The sequence below is a fragment of the Bradysia coprophila genome, unplaced genomic scaffold (genome assembly GCF_014529535.1).
Source record: "Bradysia coprophila strain Holo2 unplaced genomic scaffold, BU_Bcop_v1 contig_24, whole genome shotgun sequence".
Lineage (NCBI taxonomy): Eukaryota > Metazoa > Arthropoda > Insecta > Diptera > Sciaridae > Bradysia > Bradysia coprophila.
The window spans coordinates 8,391,563-8,418,946 of NW_023503501.1; the positions used below are offsets into that span (position 1 = coordinate 8,391,563).

General features: G+C 36.8%; 2 protein-coding genes across 12 annotated transcripts; both read left to right on the forward strand.

The window, feature by feature from the left end:
- Positions 1 to 2,634: 2,634 nt before the first annotated feature.
- LOC119078124 (zonadhesin-like) lies at positions 2,635 to 5,460 on the forward strand. 5 transcript variants are annotated; one of them, XM_037185583.1, is made up of 10 exons: positions 2,635 to 2,759; positions 2,890 to 3,102; positions 3,216 to 3,401; positions 3,515 to 3,700; positions 3,814 to 3,999; positions 4,113 to 4,298; positions 4,412 to 4,597; positions 4,713 to 4,895; positions 4,961 to 5,143; positions 5,207 to 5,460. In XM_037185583.1, exons 1-10 carry the CDS (start codon positions 2,711 to 2,713, stop codon positions 5,389 to 5,391), a joined length of 1,743 nt encoding a protein of 580 aa, XP_037041478.1. In that variant the 5' UTR covers positions 2,635 to 2,710; the 3' UTR covers positions 5,392 to 5,460. The 5 variants fall into 5 exon arrangements, with proteins under 5 accessions (XP_037041478.1, XP_037041479.1, XP_037041481.1 ...); XM_037185584.1 differs by lacking the exon at positions 4,412 to 4,597; XM_037185586.1 differs by lacking the exon at positions 3,814 to 3,999.
- Positions 5,461 to 5,686: 226 nt separating this feature from the next.
- On the forward strand, positions 5,687 to 27,384 carry LOC119078121 (serine protease inhibitor swm-1-like). 7 transcript variants are annotated; one of them, XM_037185578.1, is made up of 5 exons: positions 7,107 to 7,289; positions 7,351 to 7,534; positions 7,613 to 7,807; positions 7,886 to 8,080; positions 8,137 to 8,408. In XM_037185578.1, exons 1-5 carry the CDS (start codon positions 7,179 to 7,181, stop codon positions 8,370 to 8,372), a joined length of 921 nt encoding a protein of 306 aa, XP_037041473.1. In that variant the 5' UTR covers positions 7,107 to 7,178; the 3' UTR covers positions 8,373 to 8,408. The 7 variants fall into 7 exon arrangements, with proteins under 7 accessions (XP_037041472.1, XP_037041476.1, XP_037041473.1 ...); XM_037185577.1 differs by lacking the exons at positions 7,107 to 7,289; positions 7,351 to 7,534; positions 7,886 to 8,080; positions 8,137 to 8,408 and adding exons at positions 5,687 to 5,843; positions 7,084 to 7,100; positions 25,108 to 27,384 and having other exon boundaries at positions 7,633 to 7,807; XM_037185581.1 differs by lacking the exons at positions 7,613 to 7,807; positions 7,886 to 8,080 and adding an exon at positions 5,705 to 5,843 and having other exon boundaries at positions 7,084 to 7,275; positions 7,346 to 7,534.

A 27,384-nucleotide genomic window follows, 5' to 3' on the forward strand; every position in this document is an offset into this window, starting at 1 on the left:
CTCCTGACCAGTACCCCTGGAACATTTCATATTTTTGAACGAAGTAGCGATTTTTTTTGCGTTTTACGGAAGTTTTTACAAAGAAAGCATTTTATGCAGTAGAAAAAACGCTGATAGTAAACGAGAAAATGTATGGGAGAGTTGACTTCTAGATCGACTTAAAGAGAGGATTCGCTCAGTTCCGCTGTATATTTAATTTTAGTCGACATTGTTTAAATTTCCATTTAACACAATAGGTTTCTTCCAAGGTGAAATGAAATGTCAAACAGTCATCCATAGAGCCATAACCTCAACACAAACAAAAAAAAGTTGTGGTTATGGTTCTATGGATGACATCGGTTCGTGTTCGGTTCATTTTGTTCGTCTTAACTGTTGCTCAGAAGAAACCAATAGCAGATAATGAGGAAAACTCATATTTGTTAGCCGTGCATCAGCAGAGAGTTAGTTATTTTGCGATTTTAATAGCTCTCTGTTTATCATAATAAGTGCTGCCGTGTTAAATCAAAATAAGATATCATATTTGTGTCTTTGCTATTAATGAGCTTTCGAGAGCTTTGAGCTTCTTTTGTATTCCACTGAAAAATTTCACTTTAGCAATTCAGAAAGAAGCTCAAAGCAGTGGAAAGCTCTGGAAAGCTGTCCATAAGTTCTTTTTTGGTTTAAGATGTCAGAGTGAAAATCGAACCACTCTAACACTGATCCAAAATAGTACTCTTCCTAACTTATCCTTAGGGCTTTTTTGTAGCGACGAACACTTTTCCCACACAAGACGAGGGCGAGTTGAGTAATCTAAATCGTTAAAATGAAATGTGACAGAGGTTAGAAAGCACATCTTAGCTAACATGTGTGGCAAACAAGCGACGACGTCTACATCCAGAATTGGCTAGCTCCTCTTATAATCCTATCACACAAATAGAATATGGAATCTTACCAAGAAAAAGTCTTTAAAAGATACGAAATTATTCCAGATAATCGCAAAGGTAATTTCCTACAGCAGTTCAGCCGATAAGGAAGCGATTTAAATCATTTCAAGACGAATATGAAAGATTATGACATTTTTGGCGGTTTAAATTTTTAATTTCGCAAACATCTTCCAACCACTTGTGCAGACACGGCAGAGAAATATTCAAAACTCCGAGAAAATCAATAAAATCCACGATGGTAAATGTAATGATTACTTTAGGGAATTTGGATTGAAATATTCATAACAAACAACACGTCTAATAAATTCAAATTTGTCAAGGTACATTAAATATGCGCGTGATATAATGTGAATTTATAACTTTGCCCAATATGGGTAGATACACGCCGTTCTTAACGCTTCACGGTACATTCACGCGGATGAGCATTTATTTCATTTTATAACATACAGCCAGATACAGCCAGCACTACGATAACATATCAAAGAAAAGATAACACACATGCCACCCTCACTTCGCAAACACATTGATTTATTTAACCTTCCGACTAATTTTTGAATCAATCTATTCCGGTTTTCACTTTCAACCATTTTATGTGTGAAAAGTTCCTCTTTTTCTTCATGTAGGCAGTGTAGATACGATATGGTATCCTTATGAGAGCGGTTTGTAAGATTTTCTTTTAGTGATTTCGAAACAAATTGTTTTTCTCGGAAAAGGTAAGGAGGATTTATGGCGTAAAGAAGATCTCCATTTTCACCTTTTTAAAGTTGTTAAGAGAAATAAAGTGCAGTAAGTGATCGGATTAAGATTATGTTAATAGGTACATTCCCACCAAACGAAATACGGTACTTACCCTAACGCGTTATAACGCCCGTGCCACAATCGTACACACAATAAAGCCAATATTTCATACATGGCAACATTATGACAATATTTATTTGACAGTTTATCTGTCAAATCGTATTGCAATTTTAATGTGGTGTGTATGTCACTCATATTGTGCCTGAGGGGCTTAAGTGTTTATTTACTTTACAACGGACGACTATAATTTGATTTTTCCAAAAGTCTTATATTATGTCAATCGCCATCAATTTTCTGTGGCGATGTTTCCCCTGTTGGGAGAGATCTGGCCTTAATTGTGCAAGTAATGTTCTCATTTTGATCCCATGAAAGTTAGCTGTCACCACCTTAATCCTTCTACCCGGCTGTGCTTGTTCTGTCAACATTCCACCATACATTCTGTTTGTGATTTTGGTCTATGAACAATTGACAAGCTACTAGCTCGAACACTCATTCTATCAACGTCAAAATATCCTCCAAATTTCAAAGATGTATGCGTGTACGATTACATGTGTTGTGCGTTTTTATTCACACTAAAAAATCATGACTCCTGTCTTTACGAAAGAAATGCAACGCCTATTAAGATAGCATTAGCCTCCAAATATTTCTTATGGTCATGCTAGTAGCAGATCTGTGCAACAAGAAAATTTGGCGGTATTTTCAAATAACAGAACAAATATTTGCCACGTTCAAAACCCCTAAGTCAATTCGGCTCCATCATATTTACATATGCATTGGAATAACAGGTTAAATGATTCACACGGATTAACCACTTCCGTTCATTTCAACAAAGAAACCAGAAGTAAACAAATCGTGTGTTTCCTTTACATTTAATAAAAAATCTCTTCATATCAAAATATCGTGATGCCGTCTAGTATAAATAAGATTGACATTCATGTCTAGACAATTAATATTACCATACGTTTCAATCGAAACAGTGCTGCATAATAATGAAAGCCTTTAAAATTGTCGTGATAACTTTGATTTTTTGCCAAAAAGGTGGGGTATATTGCACTTCTAGCCTTCATTAAATTGAATCTTGTTACGTTCTCGATGTCCTTGAACATTTTTATTTCATTGTGTAAATTCTTTCATTCAATTAGTCACTTATGAATTCTATCAATTGCAGCAATTGCTGGCGACAGTCAGCCTTCGAGAGGTTGCTTGAAGAGCAATGAAGAATATACAACTTGCGGAACTGCATGTCCTCTAACTTGCGACAACTATAACAATCCACCAACTTTTTGCACGAAACAGTGTATCATAGGATGTGTCTGCAAGCCTGGATACGTCAGAAATAAATCAGGCAACTGTGTATTGCCATGTGACTGCAAACCTGAAGGTAAATATTAAATGATGGAAATGGTTCGTTCACACCTTATTGTCGTAAATATGAGCTACGACATGATATCCTAAAAATCCACAAACAAAATTTGAATTTCCCGCCATTTTCAGTTCTTCGCTGCACAAAGAAATTTGAAGTGTACAACTCTTGTGGCAGTGCTTGCCCGCCCACATGTGATAACTATAAAAATCCACCGGCGTGTACGAAGCAATGCGTACCAGGATGTTATTGTCAAGAAGGATATGTAAGAAACGATGCTGGAAACTGTGTCTTGCCGTGTGACTGCGAGCCTGAAGGTAAATATTAATTGCTGCAAATAGTTCGTTCATAACTCATTGAGAAAAATATGAACTAAGTCATGATTCCACCAAAACTTAATGCAAATTTTTAAATTTCCCGCCATTTTTAGTTCCTCGCTGCACCAAAAAATTCGAAGTGTTCAACCCTTGTGGTAGTGCTTGCCCGCTCACCTGTGACAACTATAAACACCCACCTGTGTGTACAAGGCAATGCGTACCTGAATGTTATTGTAAAGAAGGATATGTAAGGAACGATGCTGGAAACTGTGTCCTACCATGTGACTGCGAGCCTGAAGGTAAATATTAAATGATGGAAATGGTTCGTTCATAGCTAATTCTGATCAATATGAACTAAGTCATGATCTCACCAAAAATGAAACAAAATTTTTGAATTTCCCGCCATTTTCAGTTCCTCGCTGCACAAAAAAATTCGAAGTTTTCAACCCTTGTGGTAGTGCTTGCCCGCTCACCTGTGACAACTATAAAAACCCACCTGTGTGTACAAAGAAATGCGTACCAGGATGTTACTGTAAAGAAGGATATGTAAGGAACGATGCTGGAAACTGTGTCCTACCATGTGACTGCGAGCCTGAAGGTAAATATTAAATGATGGAAATGGTTCGTTCATAACTAATTCTGATCAATATGAACTAAGTCATGATCTCACCAAAAATTAAACAAAATTTTTGAATTTCCCGCCATTTTCAGTTCCTCGCTGCACCAAAAAATTTGAAGTGTTCAACCCTTGTGGTAGTGCTTGCCCGCTCACCTGTGACAACTATAAAAACCCACCTGTGTGTACAAAGAAATGCGTACCAGGATGTTACTGTAAAGAAGGATATGTAAGGAACGATGCTGGAAACTGTGTCCTACCATGTGACTGCGAGCCTGAAGGTAAATATTAAATGATGGAAATGGTTCGTTCATAACTAATTCTGATCAATATGAACTAAGTCATGATCTCACCCAAAATGAAACAAAATTTTTGAATTTCCCGCTATTTTCAGTTCCTCGCTGCACCAAAAAATTTGAAGTGTTCAACCCTTGTGGTAGTGCTTGCCCGCTCACATGTGACAACTACAAAAACCCACCTGTGTGTACAAAGAAATGCGTACCTGGATGTTATTGTAAAGAAGGATATGTAAGGAACGGTGCTGGAAACTGTGTCCTATCATGTGACTGCGAGCCTGAAGGTAAATATTAAATGATGGAAATGGTTCGTTCAGAACTAATTCTGATCAATATGAACTAAGTCATGTCATCCCACCAAAAATGAAACAAAATTTTTGAATTTCCCGCCATTTTCAGTTCCTCGCTGCACAAAAAAATTCGAAGTTTTCAACCCTTGCGGTAGTGCTTGCCCGCTCACATGTGATAACTATAAAAATCCACCTGTGTGTACAAGGCAATGCGTTCCAGGATGTTACTGTCAAGAAGGATATGTTAGAAACAATGCTGGAAACTGTGTTCGACCGTGTGATTGTCCACAAGGTAATTGGCTTAAAAAATTCTTCCGACTATCTCAATAACAATATGAATTAAATTCCGCTCTTTAGTTCCACGGTGTCGTAATAATGAGGCATATACTGAATGTGGCAGTGCTTGCTTTCTCACATGCAGAAATTTTTTGAATCCACCCAAGATTTGTACACTGCAATGCGTTGTAGGATGTCAATGTAAAGAAGGATATGTTAGAGATGAAATTTCTGGCAAATGTGTCTTGCCCTGTGACTGTCCAGGTACATTATTTTTTCTATCTTAATACTGAACGATTCAAGTTTAAGGAAAACTATTTGTTTTAGCTACTGGACACAAGTGTCGATTACCTAATGAGGAATACAGTACTTGCGGCACTGCATGTCCTGATACATGCGACAATTATAAGAAGCCTCGTGCTTGTACACTTCAATGCGTAGAAGGATGCTTTTGTAAATCGGGATTTGTTAGAAATAATAAAGGACTTTGTGTTCCACCGTGTGACTGTTGAGGTTGTTTTGTAAAATTTGTATTTGAAATTAAAAAACCTATCAACAATTAAAATTCGTCAATCATCAAATCTTTTGTTTTCTTTCCTTTATTGACTGTACCAGGCCGAACATCGCCAAATGATATTCCACACCAAAAATTCCGAATTATTCGAATGTTATTAAAACCATAAAGTTTTGCCTGGCAACTAAAAACATGACATAAAATGGGTTGTATCTGACTCATTTCTAGTTGTTTTCGTGAAAAAATATTCTGAATTTAAATTGAAAAATATTTGCTTAGTACCAATTGTTTAAATTTTTGATTGGAATACACGCGGAGTATAAATATCAGTCACTCTATTACCGTCGACATTAGTTTCCGCGTTAGCTTTATGGTGAAAACAGTAACAAAAAAAGACAAATATGGAACGTTTCTTAATTGTTGTGATTGCACTAGTTCTACTGCAACAAGGTATTTCCATTTGCTGACCTTTTTAAGTGAAAGCTTAAGGCATTCATGTCAATCATGTTAATCAACGCACCAGCATATGCCCATCTGAATTTCAGATGCCACAATCGAACAAATCTGACTTAAGATGCACCGGTGCTTAGCTAAAATTGTAGCCTACATTTGTGTGCCTCATATCTCATTTTTGATGATATCTATCCATCAGAATCTTTTTTCAAAAATGTACGACCACAATTCCGACCATGAATGTGTTAGCTTTCAACAGAAAATATATTTGGTTGTAGCAGATTGACCGGCTCTGAGAAACGTGAGCAGTTTATGAAAATTTCGTTAAACTGCTCACTTTTCTAAGAGCTGGTCAGACGACTACAACCAAATGTATTTTCTGTTGAAAGCTACCACATTCGTGGTCGGAACTGCAGTCGTACTTTTTTCAAAAAAGATTCTGATGGACTCAAAAGTAAACTAAAATACAGTATTTAAAAATCGCCCTATGCTTTTCAGCAAAGCACCGATGCCTCTTAACACTTATAAAAACAAAATGCTGGTGCGTTGTTTTAATCGAAATTATCGTTGTTTAATATGAATTAATATTGTTAGATTGTTACGAATGGTTCTAATAGAGTGTTCCATTTCGGAAATTTTGGAAACGATTATTTTTTCGCCCTCATTGTGATATACCGCATATATACCGGTAGAATTGACTTTTACGTGCTAGAGTCAGTACATGAAATGATGGTAATTTGAGATCGAGTATTATACGACTTGCGGTTGTACGGGTAGTTGCATTTTAGTCAGTTCCACCGAGTGTAGATTTTTTTTGCCAAAGTGGAAATAGGATGTTAATTCGTAAAGTTTCCCAATTTGGAACTGGGCTGCTTGCGTCAATTCTAGAACCGCTGAACTTCGTGTCGAAGATCTGGTCATAACAATGCGGAAATATCGTTGAAACTACATACATATATTCAAAAGCAACACGGTCTGCGGGTACAAATTGTTTTAATATGAAGTGAGCATTGACAAACTATCGGATTCTCTTCAGATTCTCTTCACTTGCACAAAAACTATTTTAAATAGCCAATTCTAAATAAGGATTTCTTTCCCAAACTTTGATATTCCCTATAAAGAAATAGCTGACATTGTCGACATAAAACTGATCAAAACATATGATTTCGACCATCACATAAGGAACGGCAAACAAAAACAGTGTATTTAGTTTATAAAATGCATTTATTCATTACAGCAATCGCTTCAACAGTGTGCCCATTGAATGAAGTGTACAACGAATGCGGTACTGCATGTCCTGCCACTTGTAATAATTATAAGAATCCACCAGCAATGTGCATGGCGATGTGCAAGGTAGGATGTGAGTGTGCGCCAGGATATGTAAGAAATGAGGAAGATAACACTTGCTGTCTGGAATCCGAATGCCCAGGTAATTTCGAAGAATCATGATGCCGTTTGTTTCGTTGCAACTAATTTTCGAACTATTGAAATTCGACCAGTCACCGAAGAAGTTTGCCCATTGAACGAGGAATACGACGAATGCGGTTCTGCTTGTCCTCTCACTTGCAATAATTATAAGAGTCCACCAGATATGTGCACCGATAATTGCATCAAAGGATGCCGTTGTCAAGATGGTTATGTGAGAAATGAGGCAGATAACACTTGCTGTCTGGAATCCGAATGCCCAGGTAACTTTCCGCTGATTTTCTTATTGTGATGCCATTTGTTTCGTTGCAACTAATTTTAAATCTGGCAATCTAAACCAGCAACCGAAACCGAACATGTTTGCCCATTGAACGAAGTATACAACGAATGCGGTAGTTCATGTCCTGCCACTTGTAATAATTATAAGAATCCTCCAACAATGTGCAATATGATGTGCAATGTAGGGTGTGAGTGTGCGCCAGGATATGTAAGAAATGAGGCAGATAACACTTGCTGTCTGGAATCCGAATGCCCAGGTAACTTTCCGCAGATTTTCTTATTGTGATGCCATTTGTTTCGTTGCAACTAATTTTAAATCTGGCAATCTAAACCAGCAACTGAAACCGAACATGTTTGCCCATTGAACGAGGTGTACAACGAATGCGGTACTTCATGTCCTACCACTTGTAATAATTACAAGAATCCACCAACAATGTGCAATAAGATGTGCAATGTAGGGTGTGAGTGTGCGCCAGGATATATAAGAAATGAGGCAGATAACACTTGCTGTCTGGAAGCCGAATGCCCAGGTAATGTTAATCACTTCAGTATGTCGTCGTATTTTTTAACTTTCAATTTTTGGAAGCTCCTGAACCAGTGTGTGCCCTGAATCAAGTATACACAACCTGCGGTACTGCATGTCCCCTCACATGCGAAAACTACAATAATCCACCACAATTCTGCACGATGCAATGCGTTGTTGGTTGCGAATGTAACAAAGGTTATGTCAAAAAATCAGACGGCTCATGTTGCTTACCATCGGAATGTACAGGTAAAAGAACTTGGAGGTCTTTACTACCGGTATTTAACTGGCGCTATTAAAGGAACAATTTAATTAAACGTTGATTGATTCCAAAATGTTTTGTATTTTTCTCTGAAAGAAACACTTTCTGAGTGTGAACAAACACATGTTTTATCATGAAAAATGCGATGTCTTTGAATTATTCTAAAAAAAAAAAACCCTGTCTTGCATCAGTAAAACGTTCAAACGTAAGTATAAAAAGAGCTTCTGTTGAATACCCCCAATAAATAAATCGGATGAAATTTTACGCACATTTATAGTGAGAAAAAGGAGCAGAAATTTACTCGCAAAGCTTGTCTAATGTTATCTATAAAAATTAAGTTTTCTTGGCATATATACTCGTAAAAGGGATCGTCAACGTGCCAACACACAAAACACACTATAATATAGGGTAGCAAAAGAAAATCGAAATTGGATGCTGTTATGGCACACTAAATATAGATCAGTGTCAAATAGCGGTACTTCTCTCTAAAATAGTGTCAAATAAGTTGTCAATTTCACAAAGCTAACCTCAAACAATGACAGCTTCATATATTTTTTTTAAATATTGTGGTTAGCTTTGTGAAAATGACAGCTTATTTGACGTCTCAAACGACATTGACAATGATCTATTGCTTTGACTCAAAAACACTCGAGAAATGCATTTTTATCACATCAGCCCAGTGTTGTGTTTGCTAATAGTTGCGGGAGACAGCGAATGTGTTTCATGAAAACACAGAAAAACGATCCTGAGGTATACTTAAAAATATTCCGCCGAAGAAAAGCATGAGTTTTACTTGCCTTGAGCACTCGGTTAAAAATGCGTCAAATTTATAACGATCTGTTGCCGCATGCGCAAGCCATGTTTCCTTCGACTTCATTTATTTTCTTCTTCTACCACAAAAAATTGTGTGTCCGAGTAGACCCCAATCATTTTTTTCCCCAAGTCTCAACGATCGATTTTACACTTGCTAAAATTCGTAGAAGTTTCTCATAAGACCACGTTGGTTAGAGAGGGATGGAGATATCTTTTTTTCACTCTAACCAACGTGGTCTTATGAGAAACTTCTACGAATTTTAGCAGGTGTAAAATCGATCGTTGAGACTTGGGGTCCTTTCGTATAAGATGCCATTTTTCATCCAGTTATTTGGATCTTATGGAAATTTTATCGTAGTTGTAGGTGCCTCTGACCAGAGATGGGAAAATACCGGTAATTTATTTTGCTTGGTAACGTTACGCTACGCAATATTCAGCTGATCCACACAAACAATCCACGCGCGTTCGTATAGCAGCTTCAACCGTTTAAACAAATATAAACAGTTTTGATTGTGTGTGTGGATCAGCTGAAAAAAGGCTGAAGCAGATTCATGCTGAAATGTCACTGCCTCTGACTATGATAATATTTTGGTAGTATTGCCAACATTTCTGTAATATTATCGATGTTTTGTAACACTCAAAAAGATTTTGCCAAAACTTGAATCAATCTTATGAAATTTAGAAGCAAGGGTTGGTCGATTGATTCCAGAGAAGTGATAAGTTGGTACGCCTGTGGCGAGATAGTAAGAGCAAAGTATATAAACACTGAAGGTAATGCAAATTCACAGTTACACACGGATCCAAACTTTCAGGTGAATTCTAGCTCTCCGTTATGTTGCTCACGTATTGAATTCGTTTGCGTCAAGTTGCATCTAGTGGTGAATTCGGAACGATTTAGCGGCGTTATGTTGCACACATATAAAATTCGTTTGCGTCAAGTTGTATTTAGTGGTGAATTGGAAGGATTTAGGGCCGTCATGTTGCACAAGTCTAAGTTAGACAACATACGAAAATGAATTCACCTGAAAGTTTGGATCCGTAATTTCTCTGATCCGCTGAGGGTCTGCATTACCTTCAGTGTTTATATACTTTGAGAAAGAGCATGTCGAAAAAATTGAATAAATGCATCACGCTTATAAACACAAGTATAGAAAGTGTGGTACCGTTCGAAATGTAATTGAACAGCCTTTAATTTAAAATGTATGGTACGACCTGAATGTTGACACTGTTGTGCATTAGATACGCTTCACCCGTTAAAATATGGTCTGTCAAAAATATTTCAATATAAATTTTTTTTTAAATACGGATAATGACACTCATGCGACTCCCATGCGACATCGCATGTAATACTATCAATGTCGCATGCCTATAAAGTGATCTAGAACAAAAATTAAATTTTTCGATAATATTTGGTTCATTTTACGGTTTAGTTGACCAGAATCACTTCACATATTTTCTTGAGGTTTTAGATCGGTTGTCGTTTGAAAGCTACTATCCCGACAATAGTTATTTGCATCACTTGGATTGAGTGGTTTCAATCCTGTGATGCACACAATTTTACACTCGTCACACCATGAAATACACAAACAACAAAACTAAATATAATAACACACCGTTCAAAAGGTTGAACTTGAATGTATAGTAGAAGAATGAGAATAAAAACGAAACCGAAAATACGCGATATAAGGCCGAACGAGTTGATCGTTCGATGTGCATCACACTACTCGTTGATACGGAGAGTAAGCTCCGTCTTCGTATCAAATTTATCTCTTTGACGAATAACATAAACAAACTTCACCATTAAGGAAAACATCGCCTGGATCCCTAGACCTGTTTGCAAGGTCTGCTGAGAGAGAACTAAAAAAGTGTGGTTTCCGATAACTTTTGACGCGTGATACTCAGTGTTTTCATGGTTTGGCGAGTGTAAAGATATTTTCACGTCGTCGTCGGCAGTTCGGTGAATCAGGTCGATAAAAACACACAATGACCCAGAAATGAGGTTTCCGAATTTTATTTCATCGACTTCTCTAGTGGTTTAAGTCTAATCAATATTTTGTGTGGGGTTGGTGCATTCGATTCTAAGAAATGTTTTTTTTTTGGCTACCCTAGCTGGCACCACCAAGTGTTTAATGGCAAAATATATATACATTTACGACAATATTTTTTGCTGTCATGATTTTATGTCATCATACCTCAAAATGTCGAGAAAAAATTTCTCTATTGTACAGTTAAGAACTGCAGTCAGTGTCGTCTTTTACCTTTCACTGGCACTATAAATAATAAACAAATTTATGTTCTTGTCATTTTGGGCGGCACTTGTCAGTCTTTTTTCGGGCTCCATTTTTTTTCTCGGTCGCAAGTATTTTTTCGGGCGCCACAGGCACTTGCCCAAAGTGTCCATATGGAAAAGACGGCACTGACAACAGTTTTTTCTCCAACATTTTAGATAAATAAATAGACACGACAGACGAATACGAAAAGCCCATATGAGAATATCTACTGAATTGTTTGCGGGTGTCGACAGAATTATTAATGGTTTACGCTCATGAGACAGATTACTCAATGCAGATAATTTTCTCTACGCGAAACTCGAAAACCAAACAAAAATGAATTTTAATCCTGTTAATACTAACTCCATGGTTTATGTAGTTTCGGATTATCATTTCCATTTTCCATTCACTATAACATACAACATTTGTTATCGGTATGATCTTTGCAATCATTTGAAAAAATCGCTCTTTTATCTCCGGAATTTTGAATTCGGATGTAACTGAAGACTTATTCTGTATTTATACTGAATTATCAACAATACGGCAGAGTAAAAACCAGGCAGAAGCACTTGATTTGAAACTATGGCTATGGCAATATCCCTAATTTTGACATTCGAAAAATGAACAGCTCCTGCCTGGTCTTACTTTGCTGTTATAGTGTGAAAATTGTCATCGCAATTTTCTTTTGGCTCAATCCTTATTTCAACGAGATCGTTTCATATTACGAGCACTTCGATGGAAAAAGTTAATTGAAATAAATCTTGAATGGCGGAAAAACGAAAAAAAAAAAACGATTCCGTCATGAATGCCATTAGATTTACAGCATCACTAAAAATCAACCCAGCCAAAGCGAAGTTTAAGTTAGTGTTGAGTGTTGGAAAAGACACAAAAAATGAATTTATTTCTTTTTAACTTGCAACATATAATATGAACCGCTTTCACACATAAGAGAGATTTTCTCCGATAGAAAACATGAACGAACATAAAGATACGGAACATAATTTAAGTGTCCGGTCCATCTCTAATAATCTGAAAGAGTTTTACGACCGAAACTGTAGAGATATGACCCATATAATGGTCGCACAGAAAATAATCCAATAAAATTCATATCGACAACGTAGGAAATTGTAGCGAAATGTATTGGAAATATTGTAGGGCATTTATTTAGCACCATTTCCATCATATTTATTTTATGGTGTCTCGAGTAGCACATCAGAACTGTGTCCGGAGAGATTTGAAGTTTTTAACAACAAACTTTCAGTGTACAAAGTTTTCAAAAGATTTTTTGAAATGTTCTACTAAATTCTTTTAGTAGAGGAGCTATCGCATATAGGTCATGAATTCGAGTGTAATTTGCACTGAATCAACTGGGTTAGTCTCTGCTTATTGGTATTGAATTTTTACAGTTCGATGATATCATACACTTTTATTAGGTTTTTCTGCTATTAAAGTTCATCACACACTCAATATTTTTTGCATGAATCGAAATAGTTATTTATGTCACCGAGTTTGTGATGCGTAATGATGAAACCACAGGTTATTTATCAAGGGCCCTCTCAATAGAACAAACTGACAAATTAAAATGAAAAATCATATATTTGAATGTGTGAGTGACAGCTTCGTGTACAGACAGTAAAAAGGGACTCTTAATGTCAAAAGTAAAGGGACCCAAAACGTCAAAATAAAGCAAAGTTGACGTTTTCGTGTTAGTGGTGTGTGTGATATAATTTTTCAATGAATTTCGGGTCATAATTCCTCTAGGTAATCTACCTCTATGATTTATACATCAAACTTTTTTTTCTCTAAAAAGCCAACGAAAGTTTTACTTGTCGTCGCGGAGTTTAGAAAATTACATTTTATCTGTTTCCTCCAGCATTTAAAATCCCATGCACAGCTCAGATCCGGGTACAGATGAAAAATCGGCTTCATTTCAATGAAATTCACACGAAATCTCGACTCAAAACTTTGTCGAGTGCAAGTCTTATGTATTGATTGCGGCTTGAAAGAAATGGACCTTTTGCAAATTTGCAGCCTACATTTAGGTAGAGAAACATTTGCAGATTGTGTAAGTTTATGTAATCTGCACAGGTTTCTCCCAGTGGGTAAAGTTATGACTCACAAACCAATTTTTCGATGTACGCTAAATACGCGATATGAGCGATCAAAGACGGTGAAAAAGCACGACGGGATGGATTTACAAAGGCTTCACGAGCTGACTCAGCTCAGCTGAATGATGAATTTCAAACGGAAATGAATGTCAAATTGGATAATTCGTCTGGCCAAAACGGCACACTGGACAACATGAACAACAAAATTGTCGAAACTTTAATGGGTTTTATGGAAACGAGATGCAAAATTGTCCGTGAAAAAAAAAAATCAAAACACAGTAAAGATACACGAGATCTGATTACGAAGCAAGTAGAACTGCTGATTACGAAGCGAGTAGAACTGATAAAAAGTGGAAAAAGAGGTTCGGTGGAGTACCGAGACATAACAAAAATCTTCAACAAAGAGATGAGATCAGATCTTAGGAAGTACAACGTTAAATTGGCACAGGAGACGATCGAGGCGAACTGTAACATGAGAGTACTGCGCTCCAAACTGATGAATGCCAAGAAGGAAATCTTCAAATTGAGAGACAAAAACGGAACGATACAATCGGACCCAATGACGAAGGGCCAATCTATTAAATCATTGATCGGACCGCAATGCAATATTGAATATTGCGAAAGAGTTTTACGAAGATTTATTCTCATCAGTCCGACCTAAGCCGACAACTAAGACCGAAGATAACCAGCCCGAGAGACCAGTGATTACGAATGTTGGATCAGAAGATCAGAAGTTGCTTGACATAACTGTTGAAGAAGTCATGGTGTACCGGTCGAAGCCATTAAGTTAGGTGGCAACACGTTGTTGGAATGTATGTTACTTCGGATATGTATATATTTCAACGTCTGACATGTATCGCACATGTTCGACGTATAAACATACTGGTAACCTGCACAATCCGTATGTATACGCAAAACAACCCGTTAAAAATAAAAGGTTTTCTAGTAACACGAATAGTCATGTATTACCCCCATTCTCGTACTCAAAATAAATAACTCAATGGAATGGTATGTATACAATATTGTCAATGAAAATCTGAGCCCGATTATCAAATGTAGCAAGGAAATAAATTCAAAAATTTATTTACCGTTATATGTGGCAATGGAAAATCCATACAATCTACAGTACACCGAAATGTTAAAGATTAAATCTCCATTTTCAACTTTTCGCAACACATTTACTTTGTCTTATGCTGTAAGGTTCATCGATTTCATAAAATCAAAACATAACTTTCGTCTGAGATCAGATTATGTTATACAATACACCACAAACTACCACGGACGGCTATACTTAACACTGAAAAGCTTTTAATAAAAAAACATGATAACTTTACAATTATTTGTGTTTAGGGACGACGACAGTTCAATAAACACAAATTCTCTTTGTGTTATCCGCCACCGGATGCTGTGTTTGGGACGTTTGAGTTATTTCGAAATCACACACGACATTCTATGTATACGAATAGCTAATCTACGATTCCAAAGACCTCCGGACCCTCACCACGAACATATAATTCCATGGAAACGGAAAGGGAAAAAGAACGAATAAAAAGCTTTTCATATTTTCTTCTTCTTTTTTTTTTTAAATTTAAGCGAGCGATATTGATGATTTATGTTGAAAAATGGCAAAGACGTGACCTCTTAGTGAAAATAATATTATTTTGTGATATTTCAATGCCAAATTGTTCTGTTATGGCAATAAGAAATGAGAGCCGATTCGTGCATGTTAAACTAAATGGAGATGTTGAATCGTCGTGTGTGTTTGTATGTTGCCTCAGATTTCACACACTCGCACGTATCATAGATTACGCAAAGGCTAATAACTTCACTGGAAACTTTACAGCAACACCCTTTAAATTGGTCCGCAGGCAACGAAGAGAAAAAAAAATCGGTTAAAATTGTAACAAATAGCTGCAATAAGCCCCGTACGAATCAGTATTAACGTATTCATTTTGCATGTCAAAATAGTATGAAAATGAGTGCGTTTTAATCCGTTATTAAAATCGTTTAGTCTTTCGCGGTGATGTTAGACCATTCCTGGTATAGTCTTTATTCATTGCGTGAACCCAGTGCAGTCAATGAAAGTCTAGAACAGGTATGGTCGATCGGCGAATTCGTCTTAAACGCACTCACATTTTATGTCAAAATAATATGAAAATGAGTGCGTTTAAGTACGAAAATCAAATTTGTATGTCCTCCGGGCGGACAATAGACCATACCTGTTTTACACTTTCATTGAGTGCAGTGCGATACATATACTTAGTGCAAAACGCATCCCTAGTGTGAAGCGAATGCCTGGTTGCCTGGTACGAAACGCATACTTAGTGTGAAACGCGAATACTCGCAGCCTGCAATTTTGGGATTGTTACTCTGAAACCATTTTCCAGTACTTGAAACCATTATTATCCAGTACTTCGTACGGGACTAAAAATGATTAATCTACGATAAACGTGTCCTACATGACTACCTTCAAAATAAGAAATCGAATTCCATAGCCAATTTTGGTAATAAATTTTTGTTTTGTCTGCAAACTTAATTGACTTTGGATAAGAATCGTTTTTATGCAGACAAGATACACACCCAGATTCAAATTCAACTTTTTTTTTAAATTTTTACAGTCCCTTTTCTACGAGCATTCTCTCCACTCAAGGATTTTTTTCTGTCACAATAAAAACCAATATAAACAGCAAACACGAACGTCGTATGGGAAATAACGCAGACGAAAATGTCTATAAAAATGTGGATGCCATTTCCCATGAGTAAGTGTGTTCGTTCAAAACGAATTATTTGCATTGTGTACACATTTTTTGTGCTTTTTTTACGAACATTTTTTAAATAGAATTTCTATGAGAAATTATCAGACTTTAATAATAAAATAACTTCAGTAAAAATCTACAACGGAAATTAAATTATTTTTTCTTTTCGTGAAAATTTAATTTTACTTCATTTGCGATGAATTAGTGGATTAGTAATTTAAAGAAAACGATTTAAGGAAAGGGCAATTACAACCAAGTCAACAATTGCACTCTTCACAGATTCAGAATCAATTTTCATGCATAAAAGTGAACGTTCATGTTAGTTAAATTGAACAAATAAAGTTCGACGACCATATGTGGCTAATTCCAGCATCCATCCACGTTTCTTCTCAGAATTTTACAAAATTCAATGGAATTCTGGGACAAGTGGGTTGGCCTGTAGAGGCCAATTTAATGTTTGTGCATTCCAATGTTAGATCTTTGAAATTCATGTGCATACCAGCTTCCTGAAATAATTTTTTTGGAAATTCAGCCGTCGAATTTTGAAGTAAAAAATAATTTGCATTTCAGGTAAACAAAATTTTCGACAAGTCTGCTGTGAAGCTAGCCGTAAGTTACACAGCAAATCTCAAATCATTTTAGGCGCTAATTTACAAAACGACGGGTTTGCGGAAATGCTTTCATTTATTTATGTGCACGTTTCCGGTAAAATAAATTAGTGTCGAAGCAATCACTCATAGGACCTTTAAGATGGCATCATCATTTTATATACATTAGCATACCTTATTGAGAAAATGTAACGAATTACATCGGTCACACATTTCTTTTATATCTACGACTTTATATCATGATCATGCATGCATATGCAACATCTTGATTACCTTTTCAGCTTGAAATTAATTAAACATCTCCAGTTGAATAGGGTGAAAGAGCTGTGATTGGTTTCTGTACCTTTATCCATGCCTTCTACATTGGTTTGGTTTGAAACCAGCCATTTGTTTAAGGATTGTAAAACCTTTGCTTCAAACCTAACAACGTTCACCAACATCAACTCATCAACGTATCTTTTGAATTTGTGTTTTGTATCGAAGGTTGTATCGTATCTCGTTCTAGCATTGAAGTGCATGTCTAATGGATATCGCAATTAATTCTACACAATTTCTGCACTGCATTTGATTGATTGTGTTTTGACTATTTAGGCATTAAACATATTTCACTTGCTGTAAGCATTCGGAATCATATGCGATACTGGAAGTGATAACAAATATGATAAATTGAAGATAATTTCGATGGAATCAATGCGGAGCGGTCAACTAAAACATGGCTTTGTGACGACGATGGTCAAACAAACTTGATGAATTGAATGTTGCTATGGACTGTGTAACGTGATTTAATTCTGCATTTCCAATATATTAATTTGCTTTTCATTATCCTGGTATTGATTCGTTATTATATCGTGTTTGTTCTTTACGGCAAGCATTTCATGCGTTGAGTTTGGATCTCGATGCAGTGAATTGGAGCAAATAATGTGCAGCTAGTGTGCATAAGCATTTGAACAGAGTTTAAAGCATGATGTTTGCGAAATTATAGTATTCAATTAACATTGGACTATATTCAGTAAACCTAAAGCTCGATTTTGTCGTTTCAATGTAAACAACCGATGCAAATAGGTCAATACTAGGTTTGGTTGTGAGCCCCAGAGTCAAAGTTATTGCTTAATTAGCATTTGAAAAGTAAGATAAGATAGAAGCAGTTATTAAGCAAACTTGCATTGTTTTACAAAGTAAATTCACTTCTCCATCCCCCATTTCATTCTTTACTTTATGTCATAAGGGATCATTCATAAATTGCATAAATCTTTTACAGTGCTGACATAAAAATGCAATATTAAATACCTCAAGATATACACTTCGTGCGAAGTTAAAACTATGCTCTACCCCCCAATACACCCTACCCAAATAGTGGAACCTCACAGAGCGCGTTTTTCTCGAGTTATTTAGGATTTAATTTTGATGACAGCACTGAAAAAGCGTTACTAATTTATGAATAATTCCAAGAAAAAGGAATTACCACTTTTATGGAACAGCGAATCAAGTCCTCGATATCAAAATGTTAATGCTTGCAATGATAATGATATAAAATTATGTAAAATTTCTATTCAATTAGATCACATATAATAATTACAATATGCGCGCGCATCTTCATGCTCGCGCATGCGCAATGCATTAACAGTTCAGTCGATAGAATTGTTATACTTGAATCATATACGCGACATTATGAACAATTATATGCGCGAATGTAAACATTGCAATCATTAACGTGTAATATGAGATGCATTAAGCGAAATATGTGGTAAAAAGATGTTAAATGATTTATGGTATTCATTTCTTGGAAATGTTTATAATAAATTGTCTTTTTTGGAAACATTTATTCCGGATAGTTTTCGGTATAAATGTATTAACCAAATTATGGAAAAGGATGAACGTCACATCCGGTGCATTGCTTTATTACTATGTGAATCAAGCGTTAAAATACTTCCCACGATAATTATAAGTGATTGTAATTATAACAATAAGTTCTTTGTTTAGAATTAGTATAAATACTGTATCCATTCAATGGATAAGATCAGAGTTTGAGGAGAGTTTGAGAAGTATTCAAACAGAAGAGTTTGAACGGTAGTCAAACAGGAGAGTTCTTGTGAAAGAATCAGTTAATAAAGTAAAGTTTATAATTAAAATAAAACATCTTAGTCTTTTTATTCGATAAAAGGATAACCGTAGGAAAAAGCTCCTACGGGTTAAACATTGGTGACCCCGAACGCTTGAAATGAGCGCGAGTAAAAATTAAAAGTTAAATGTATCAGAAAGAATTGAACATATAACGAAGGAAAATAAATCGCGGACTGCAGCCGTTGATTTATTGAACAATAAAAGTGTAATACAAAGGGTATTACGCAAAAAGTGCACTTAAATCAACACGGTGTGTTGAAATAAAAAACAAGTAACGCGGTGTGTTATAAAAAATAAAAGCTTATGTTAATCCACAAACAGCACGATCTGTTAAAGGAAAAATAAAGTGACACGGTGTGTTGCAAAAAATAAAAAGTTGAATTCAAAATCCACAAACGGCACTGGCTGTTAAAGTAAAAGTGGGAATTCTTAACTAAAAAATAACGCGGCGCGTTAAAATAAATACAGTAGTATTGGAAACTACGTATTGACATAGTTTGTCACAGAACGTGAGAGTCCAAGCTATAATAGAAATAGTACTGAGACCCACTAGAAAAGAAAGTAGCCTTGCAAACTACAACTCGACACGGTGTGTCATAAATATTAAAAAATAAAAACGCGGTGCGTTAAAATAAATAAAATAATCCCGGGAATCGACATAAGGTCAAATTAAAATGTCTCAAGTAGACGCAGCGCTTACGGCGCAAAAATCGATCGGAACCAAGGTTCGATCTAAATTAGCAAGCTACAATTCGTTACCTATTGAAAGGAAAAATTACGAATATGTTAAGCAATTGATTAATGAAGCTGAAGAACTTCGGAACGAGTTCAACAATAATAATGAATTTTTGTGCAAAACTCCGTTATTGGACAGCGAACATCAATACTTCAATGCCAACTACTACGACGAAACGATAAAGTATTTCACTGAGTATAAGGCATTGATGCAAAGAACAATCCATGATTTAGAAGAAGCGAATCCAGAGCTAAAAACCGGCAAAACTGGAGACCATGTAAACCTGGATAATTTGTTTAAGCATGCAAACGAAAATCCTAAAGATATCAGCAATGCGACTGATACTACCTCAACCAGAATGGGGTTCTTAATGCAGCGGCTCAATGATTACATAATTGCAGTGCATAAAGCGGAAAGCGAAAATGATATTGATCAAGCCAGAACGTTGGCAAATATCATTAAAAGCTATTCGAGAATTATAGAAGTGCAGTGCGACATAATTAGCAATCCAAGCTGTAACATACACGATTTCTTCGATATGACAGATGAAATGACAAGAATTATTGAGAAGTACGAAGCCTCGAAACCTTCCAATCCAGCTAACTGGCAATCATCGGCGAAATTACCGAAGTTAAATGTTCCTCTATTTTCCGGGGAATACGTCAAATATAAATCATTCAAGGAGTTATTCCAACGTATGATTGGCGGGCAGCAGCAATTGGATGACTGCGAAAAATTGGCATACTTGAAAGGGCAATTAAAAGGTGAACCTTTAAGATTACTTTCAGCGTTACCAATAGAAAATGCCAGTTACGCTATCGCTTGGAAAACGCTCAATGACAGATATGAAAATTGTCACTTGATAATGGTGCAGCTAATGAGAAAACTAAAGTCTGGGCCAAAAATGGAAAGATACGTCGTCGAATCAATGAAAAACATCACAGATGAAATCAGTGAATCCATTTCATTGATCTCCAACATGGGAATACCTTGGAATGAGGATACTGACATGTTGTTCTACTACATAGTAGAAGAAAGAATCGACAGCATAACTATGGGTCATTTCCAAAACAAAATTGATGGTCCACCCAAATTGCGTGGTTACAAAGAATTACTGGAATTTTTGAAGCAACGTATCAGCATTTTAACGGTGGAATCTTCAAACGAAGAGAAAGGCAACAAGAAGCCTGCAAAGAAAATAAGTTTCCGGGAATTTAAAAGCCAGGATACACCTAACCAAAAAACGTCATTGGTTGCCACTCCAAGCGCGTCCCCAAACATCTTTAATGCCAACAAGAAATGTGATTGCAAAGAACCCCACTACATATCGAAATGTCCAGTATTTGCTGCACTAAACCTAAAAGGCAAAATGGAAAAATTGAGGAATTGGAAGATGTGCTGGAATTGCCTAGTAAAAGGGCACGAAATACGAGATTGTAAACAAAAAAATAGTTGTACCAAGTGCAGCAGAAAACACCACACTCTAATGCATTCGGAGAAAATGGCTACGTCATTATTGGGAACAACAACTAAAAATGAGCATCTTGATCATGTGTTCTTGGCAACCGCAATAATTAATGTCATTGGGTCAAATGGACAACCGTGTCAAGCCAGAGCATTATTGGACTCTGGTTCCCAAATAAATATCATAACACAGAAGTTATGCAACAAAATTAAAGCAAAATCAAGCCACTCAAGCTTGAAAATCAATGGAGTAGGATCATCGCAAGTGGAATCAACAAAACGAGCAAGTTTTGTTATTAAATCAATAGCATCTGGATTCGAGGCGAATCTAGAAGCGTTCGTCCTAAAGGAGGTCAGCACGTGTCAACCATTGAACGAAGTAAACACAAGCAGATGGAAAATTCCAAAAAATATCAACTTAGCTGACCCTAAATTCAACATACCAGCAGCAATTGACATCATCATTGGTGGAGAGCTTTTCTTCAAACTAATTTCCATTGGACAAATCGAGATTGGAAAATCCTTACCAGATTTGCAAAATACTATGTTCGGTTGGGTAGTAACTGGAAAAGTGCTGGGCCTACAACAGCAGGAAGCTTTCGTGGGAATGGTAAATGAAACTCAGCTCGAAAAACAAATTGAAAAATTCTGGCAATTGGAAGAACGCTACAAGGTCAAGAAACCAATGACTGATCGCGAAGTAAATCGTGAGGAATATTTCGACAAAACTACTATGAGAGATAGTGACAATGGAAAATTTATTGTGAATTTGCAATTCATAAAAGAACCATCAATGCTGGGCAACTCGATAACAATAACAAATATGGCCATAAGGCGATTCCTGTTCTTGGAAAGACGATTCCAAAAGGATCCGGAGCTAAAAGAGGAATACGTTACTTTTCTACGAGAATACGAAAACCTTGGGCACATGGAACGAGTAAAGTTGGAAAATATAACTGATGAGAATTATTTCATACCTCATCATGCCGTTAGGAACCCATCCAGCAGCACAACGAAATTTAGAGTAGTTTTCGATGGATCGGCAAAAACTACAACGAATATTTCACTGAATGAAATACTGGCTAATGGTCCAATGCTTCAAGACGACTTATTTTCCATATTAGTTCGTTTCAGAAAACACGCGATAGTGTTTTCAGCGGACATTACAAAAATGTATCGCCAAGTAGAAGTGACTGAAAGTCACCAAAAATGGCAGATGATTATTTGGCGAGAACAACCAGACCAACCATTGGGATTTTATAAACTAAAAACATTGACATATGGGCTAACATGTTCTTCTTATTTGGCAATAAAAGCACTTCAAACATTGGCAGAAGAGCACAAGAACGTCTATCCTGAAGCCGCAGAAATAGCAAAATCAGATTTTAACGTTGACGATGTTATGACTGGAGCAGAAAATGTGGAACAAGCGCTAGTGCTACAAGAGCAATTAATACAGATGTGCAAAAGTGGACATTTTGAACTACATAAATGGTGCTCCAATCATCCAATGTTATTGGAAACAATACCAGCAAAGAAGCGAGAAGTAAGCCTAGAGATCAATGCAGAAAAAACAGAAACGAAGGCATTGGGAGTAAAATGGATTCCCAAAGACGACATTTTTATGCTTTCGTACGTTCCAAAAGAGCATAACAACGTCACAAAGCGGACAGTCTTATCGGAACTATCACAATTATTTGACCCACTTGGCTTCGTAAATCCGGTAGTCGTGATGGCAAAAATATTCTTGCAAGAGATATGCAAATTAAAATTGCAATGGGATGCAGCAGTACCAATGCATATGAATAGCAAATGGGAGCAGTATCGAAACCAACTAAAAAAGTTAAATAAGGTGAAACTACCCAGGCGCATATTAGTGGATAATCCGTCAGATATACAACTGCATTTATTCTCGGACGCAAGTGAAAAAGCATATGGAAGTGTTGCTTATCTCCGGTCGGTAAATTCAGACGGAGAACGGCTAGTCAGCTTGGTCTGTTCTAAAAGCAGAGTTGCCCCGATAGTGCAAACAACATTGCCAAGGCTGGAATTGTGTGCAGCGCTACTAAACGTGGAATTAGCAAAAAAGGTTGAGCAAACGTTGCAACTGAATATATCTAGCACTACTTACTGGACGGACTCGGAAGTTGTCTTATCATGGGTGTTATCAGATGGAACCTACCGCACATTTGTCGCCAACAGAGTAGCTGAAATAAAAAGGAAAACTCAGCCGGAAAATTGGAGATATATCAATACGAAGTCTAACCCAGCAGATTTAGTATCACGTGGAATGACACCTGAAAAACTGTTGGAATCCAAGCTATGGTGGGAAGGACCAGAATTCTTAAAACAAGAAAAAGAAGATTGGCCAGAAATGAAAGCCTCATTCATCAGAGAAATCACTGAAGAAAAGCAAATTAAAACGGTGCTAACAGCTTCAGTACCAGAAGCCAATTTCATAGACAGGATCAACCATAGAAATTCTATTCGAGTCCTTCAACGAATTGTGGCGTACGCGCTGAGAATGCTGAGAAAAAACAATGGCGAACGAGAACAATCAAATGAAATATTGTCGGTAACGGAATTAAAAGCAGCAATGTGCGTAATACTTAAACACGTCCAAAAAACCTGTTTTGCTGAAGAATTGGATCTGCTAAGCAAAGGAAAACATTTGAAAAGTCGATTTTCTAACTTTTCACCCATCTTAGACGCAGATGGTCTAATACGAGTCGGTGGAAGATTACGAACAGCCGAAATTTCATTCGATCAGCGACATCCAGTATTACTACCAAGGAAACATTATGTGACAAGATTAATATTGGAGCAGCTACATCGTGAAAATATGCACGCCGGACCACAAGCACTCTTAGCGATAGCTAGGCAAAAATACTGGCCAGAGCAAGGCAAGCAATTGGCGCAAGAGGTCGTGAAAAATTGTGTCCTCTGTGTAAAATCGAAGCCAAAAATGATGGAGCAAATCATGGGAGATCTGCCTAAATCTAGGACAACTATAGCACGAGCGTTCTACAACGTAAGCGTAGATTTCGCAGGACCGGTTGAAATTCATAGCACCATTCGTGGAAAACGAGTAACTAAAGGATATATTTGCATCTTTGTGTGCTTCACGACAAAAGCAGTTCATATGGAAGCCGCAATAGACTTGTCCATAGACGGGTTCATTTGTTGTTTGAAACGATTTGTCGCACGAAGGGGATTACCAAACGCAATCGTGTCAGACAATGCTACTAACTTCAAAGGAACTCATAACCAGCTGATGGAGCTAAAAAATGTGTTTTCGGACACAGAAAACCAGAAAAAATTGTACGAATATTGTCAGGATCATCAAATTGAATGGAAATTTTGTCCGGCAAGAAGTCCACATTTTAACGGATTAGCAGAAGCTGCTGTCAAATCAGCTAAGTGGCATTTGCGAAAAATTTTACATTCTGCCAGACTCACTTATGATCAACTGGGAACAATCACAGCCGAAATTGAAGCAATTCTGAATTCCAGGCCGTTAACACCGATGTCCAACAATCCCGACGATTTACAGCCATTAACAGCTGGGCATTTCTTAATTGGAGGACCACTGACAGGTCTAGAGGACCGAAACATCTCAAATGGTCCCAAAACAAAAATTTGGTACAAAATGATGGAAATGCGAAAGGAATTTTGGCGGCGATGGTCCACGGAATACTTGGCGGAATTACAAAGCAAGGCCAAATGGAGGCAGGAATGCAACAACATTAAAGTTGGAACATTAGTCATCTTAAAAGAAGATAACATGGCTCCATTAAAATGGCGAATGGGCAGAGTCACAAAGGTTTTTTGTGATGAAAATGGTAAAGTACGAGTTGTCGAATTAATAACCAGTGTGGTCAGAATTCCGGACATAGCTACCAACAAAAAACGAATAGCAAACATGACCGCTTCAACCCATTTGGTACGAAGAGCAATACATCGTATTTGTCCATTGCCAATTGAGGTTAATGACGAGCCAGATACGTTAGCTTCCTCAAGCCAGCACATACAAAATCCAGCTCAACCTAGCGTCATCGAGGAATCTAAGGAAACAACTGAGCAGTCTCCCGAAATAGAAGTTGCTAATGCAGAGACTACTATTGAGGAAGTTTCTGCAATCGCTAAACCACAAGGCAAATTATTGAGAGTGTCAAATGGTCGGGAGCCTCCAGTAATCGTCAAGCAGCCAGACGAGCCGATTGCGCGAAGAACCAGATCAAAAATCAAAACCACAATATGTTCAGTGGCAACTGTAGCATTCGTATTTCTCGCTTTCCTTGGCAGAGCAAAGGCTGAACAGTGCCAATACAAATCATTCGATCATAATCCAGGACTGTATTTCGAACCAGTGGGCAGAATGGCTTTAACTCATGATAAATGGAACATCATATGCGTACTCAGTCTAGATCAACTATGGTCACAGGCATCCGAAATAACAACTATGTTGGACCAGTTGGACACCATTTGCAGCAAGATAAAACCCCCGAAGCTTTGCAATATCACACGAAAGCAATTTCGACAGCAAGTGAAAATATTGGAAGAACAAAGTGAGTTGATTAGACAGTTTTCTCATCAGCGCAGGATGAGAAAACGGCGGGCTGGGTCCAATAGTGATATACAATTATCACTATCAGAAAAAGTGAATAAACGAAGCAAACGAGGCTGGGTAAATATTTTCGGAAGTGCTTTGAAACTAACTACTGGAGTTATGGACCATGATGACAGTGAATTGATCCAGAAGCAAGTCGAATATTTGAACGGAACTTATCAAAATGCAATGAAGTTAATTGCTGATCAGACAACAATTCAAGACATAACACAAAATATAATCAAGCGTGATGAAGTGAATGTGTCAAAGCAATACACAATAGTTCACAACGAAGTGTTGGAATTAAGGAACGTTACAATAGAAAATTCGCATTTTGATTCACTATCAATTCAAGCCTTGTCGCTAATTGAAAACCATCGCGAAAGAATTAATGCTATTATTGACGTAATTACTCAAGTTCGTCATGGACATATTTCAACCATACTGATTACCCCACAACAGTTGATGCAACATTTGGAAAAAATGTCAGGCGAAATCAAAAGAAATTTGATGATACCTGGAAATGATGTACAAACTAATTTGGTACATTTGTATAGCATAATGAATGCGGAAGTAAGCATGGGCAAACGAAATCTCATCATAAAATTAACAATTCCATTGATTGAAAGAGAATTTTATGACATGCACCATATAATACCAGTTCCTTTTCGAAATGACAAAAATGCAATGCGCATTATCCACACAACGGCGCAATATATTTGCATTAATAATCGTCAAGACAAATATTATATGATTTCTCATAATGAGAATGCAGCATGCAAGGCGTTTGTTGACAACATTATTATATGCGAGCAAAAACATATGCTGTATAATATCTACAATGGTTCAGCGGAATGTGAAATGGCTATATTTACCCACACGACAAAGGCTATTTCTCCAAGATGTGCATTAATTCCAGTGCTTGGAGATCAAATATGGTCTAAGCTGCATACGCCAAATACGTTCTTGTTTACAACAAAAACCAGGACAACCTTCAATATCATATGTGGTAATAAAGCGACAACGTGTTACGCGGAAGGAGCGGGCATTGTTCAATTAGATCCTCAATGTGTACTACAAGCAGCGAACTACGAAATTACTTCGGAAAATGATGTTGATTACGGAGAACTTCATATTGTCATCCCTAAGCTAAATATTTCCGATATTCTCATCGAAATAAAACCCAATTCATCAAACGAACCTACACATGAAACAATGCAATTGGACGAACAGATGGCGATATTGGAAAAGGCAATTCACAATCAGAAACAACAAATGCAGACATTCCCTACTATCAGCGTCCATGACATTCACCACTACACAATGGTATATGTTATTGTAATTTTGCTTATTGTTTTCATTAGTCTATTTATTTACTGGATGCTCAAAGTAAGAAAACAGCAAAGTTTCACAATAGAAACAGTTCCAGTGACTAATATAGAGAAAATTCCAAAAGACGAATCATTAAATGTCACTTTTAGTGCATAGTCATATGTATGTTATGGATAACTGACGTAAATTTTATTTTTGAATTAACTACTAACTGTGTGCATTTGTGTGCATT

What these genes read in the sequence shown, in the direction of transcription:
- LOC119078121 (XM_037185574.1), top strand. Translation starts at nt 7,179, where the DNA reads ATGTGCATGGCGATGTGCAAGGTAGGATGTGAGTGTGCGCCAGGATAT. An exon ending in GCCCAGGTAATTTCGAAGAA is followed by an intron (nt 7,290 to 7,350) that starts TCATGATGCCGT and finishes CGACCAGTCACC; the next exon opens with GAAGAAGTTTGCCCATTGAA. An exon ending in TCTGGAATCCGAATGCCCAG is followed by an intron (nt 7,808 to 25,107) that starts GTAACTTTCCGC and finishes TTCCGGACATAG; the next exon opens with CTACCAACAAAAAACGAATA.
- LOC119078124 (XM_037185583.1), top strand. Translation starts at nt 2,711, where the DNA reads ATGAAAGCCTTTAAAATTGTCGTGATAACTTTGATTTTTTGCCAAAAA. An exon ending in TTTGATTTTTTGCCAAAAAG is followed by an intron (nt 2,760 to 2,889) that starts GTGGGGTATATT and finishes TATCAATTGCAG; the next exon opens with CAATTGCTGGCGACAGTCAG. An exon ending in CTTGCCCTGTGACTGTCCAG is followed by an intron (nt 5,144 to 5,206) that starts GTACATTATTTT and finishes TATTTGTTTTAG; the next exon opens with CTACTGGACACAAGTGTCGA.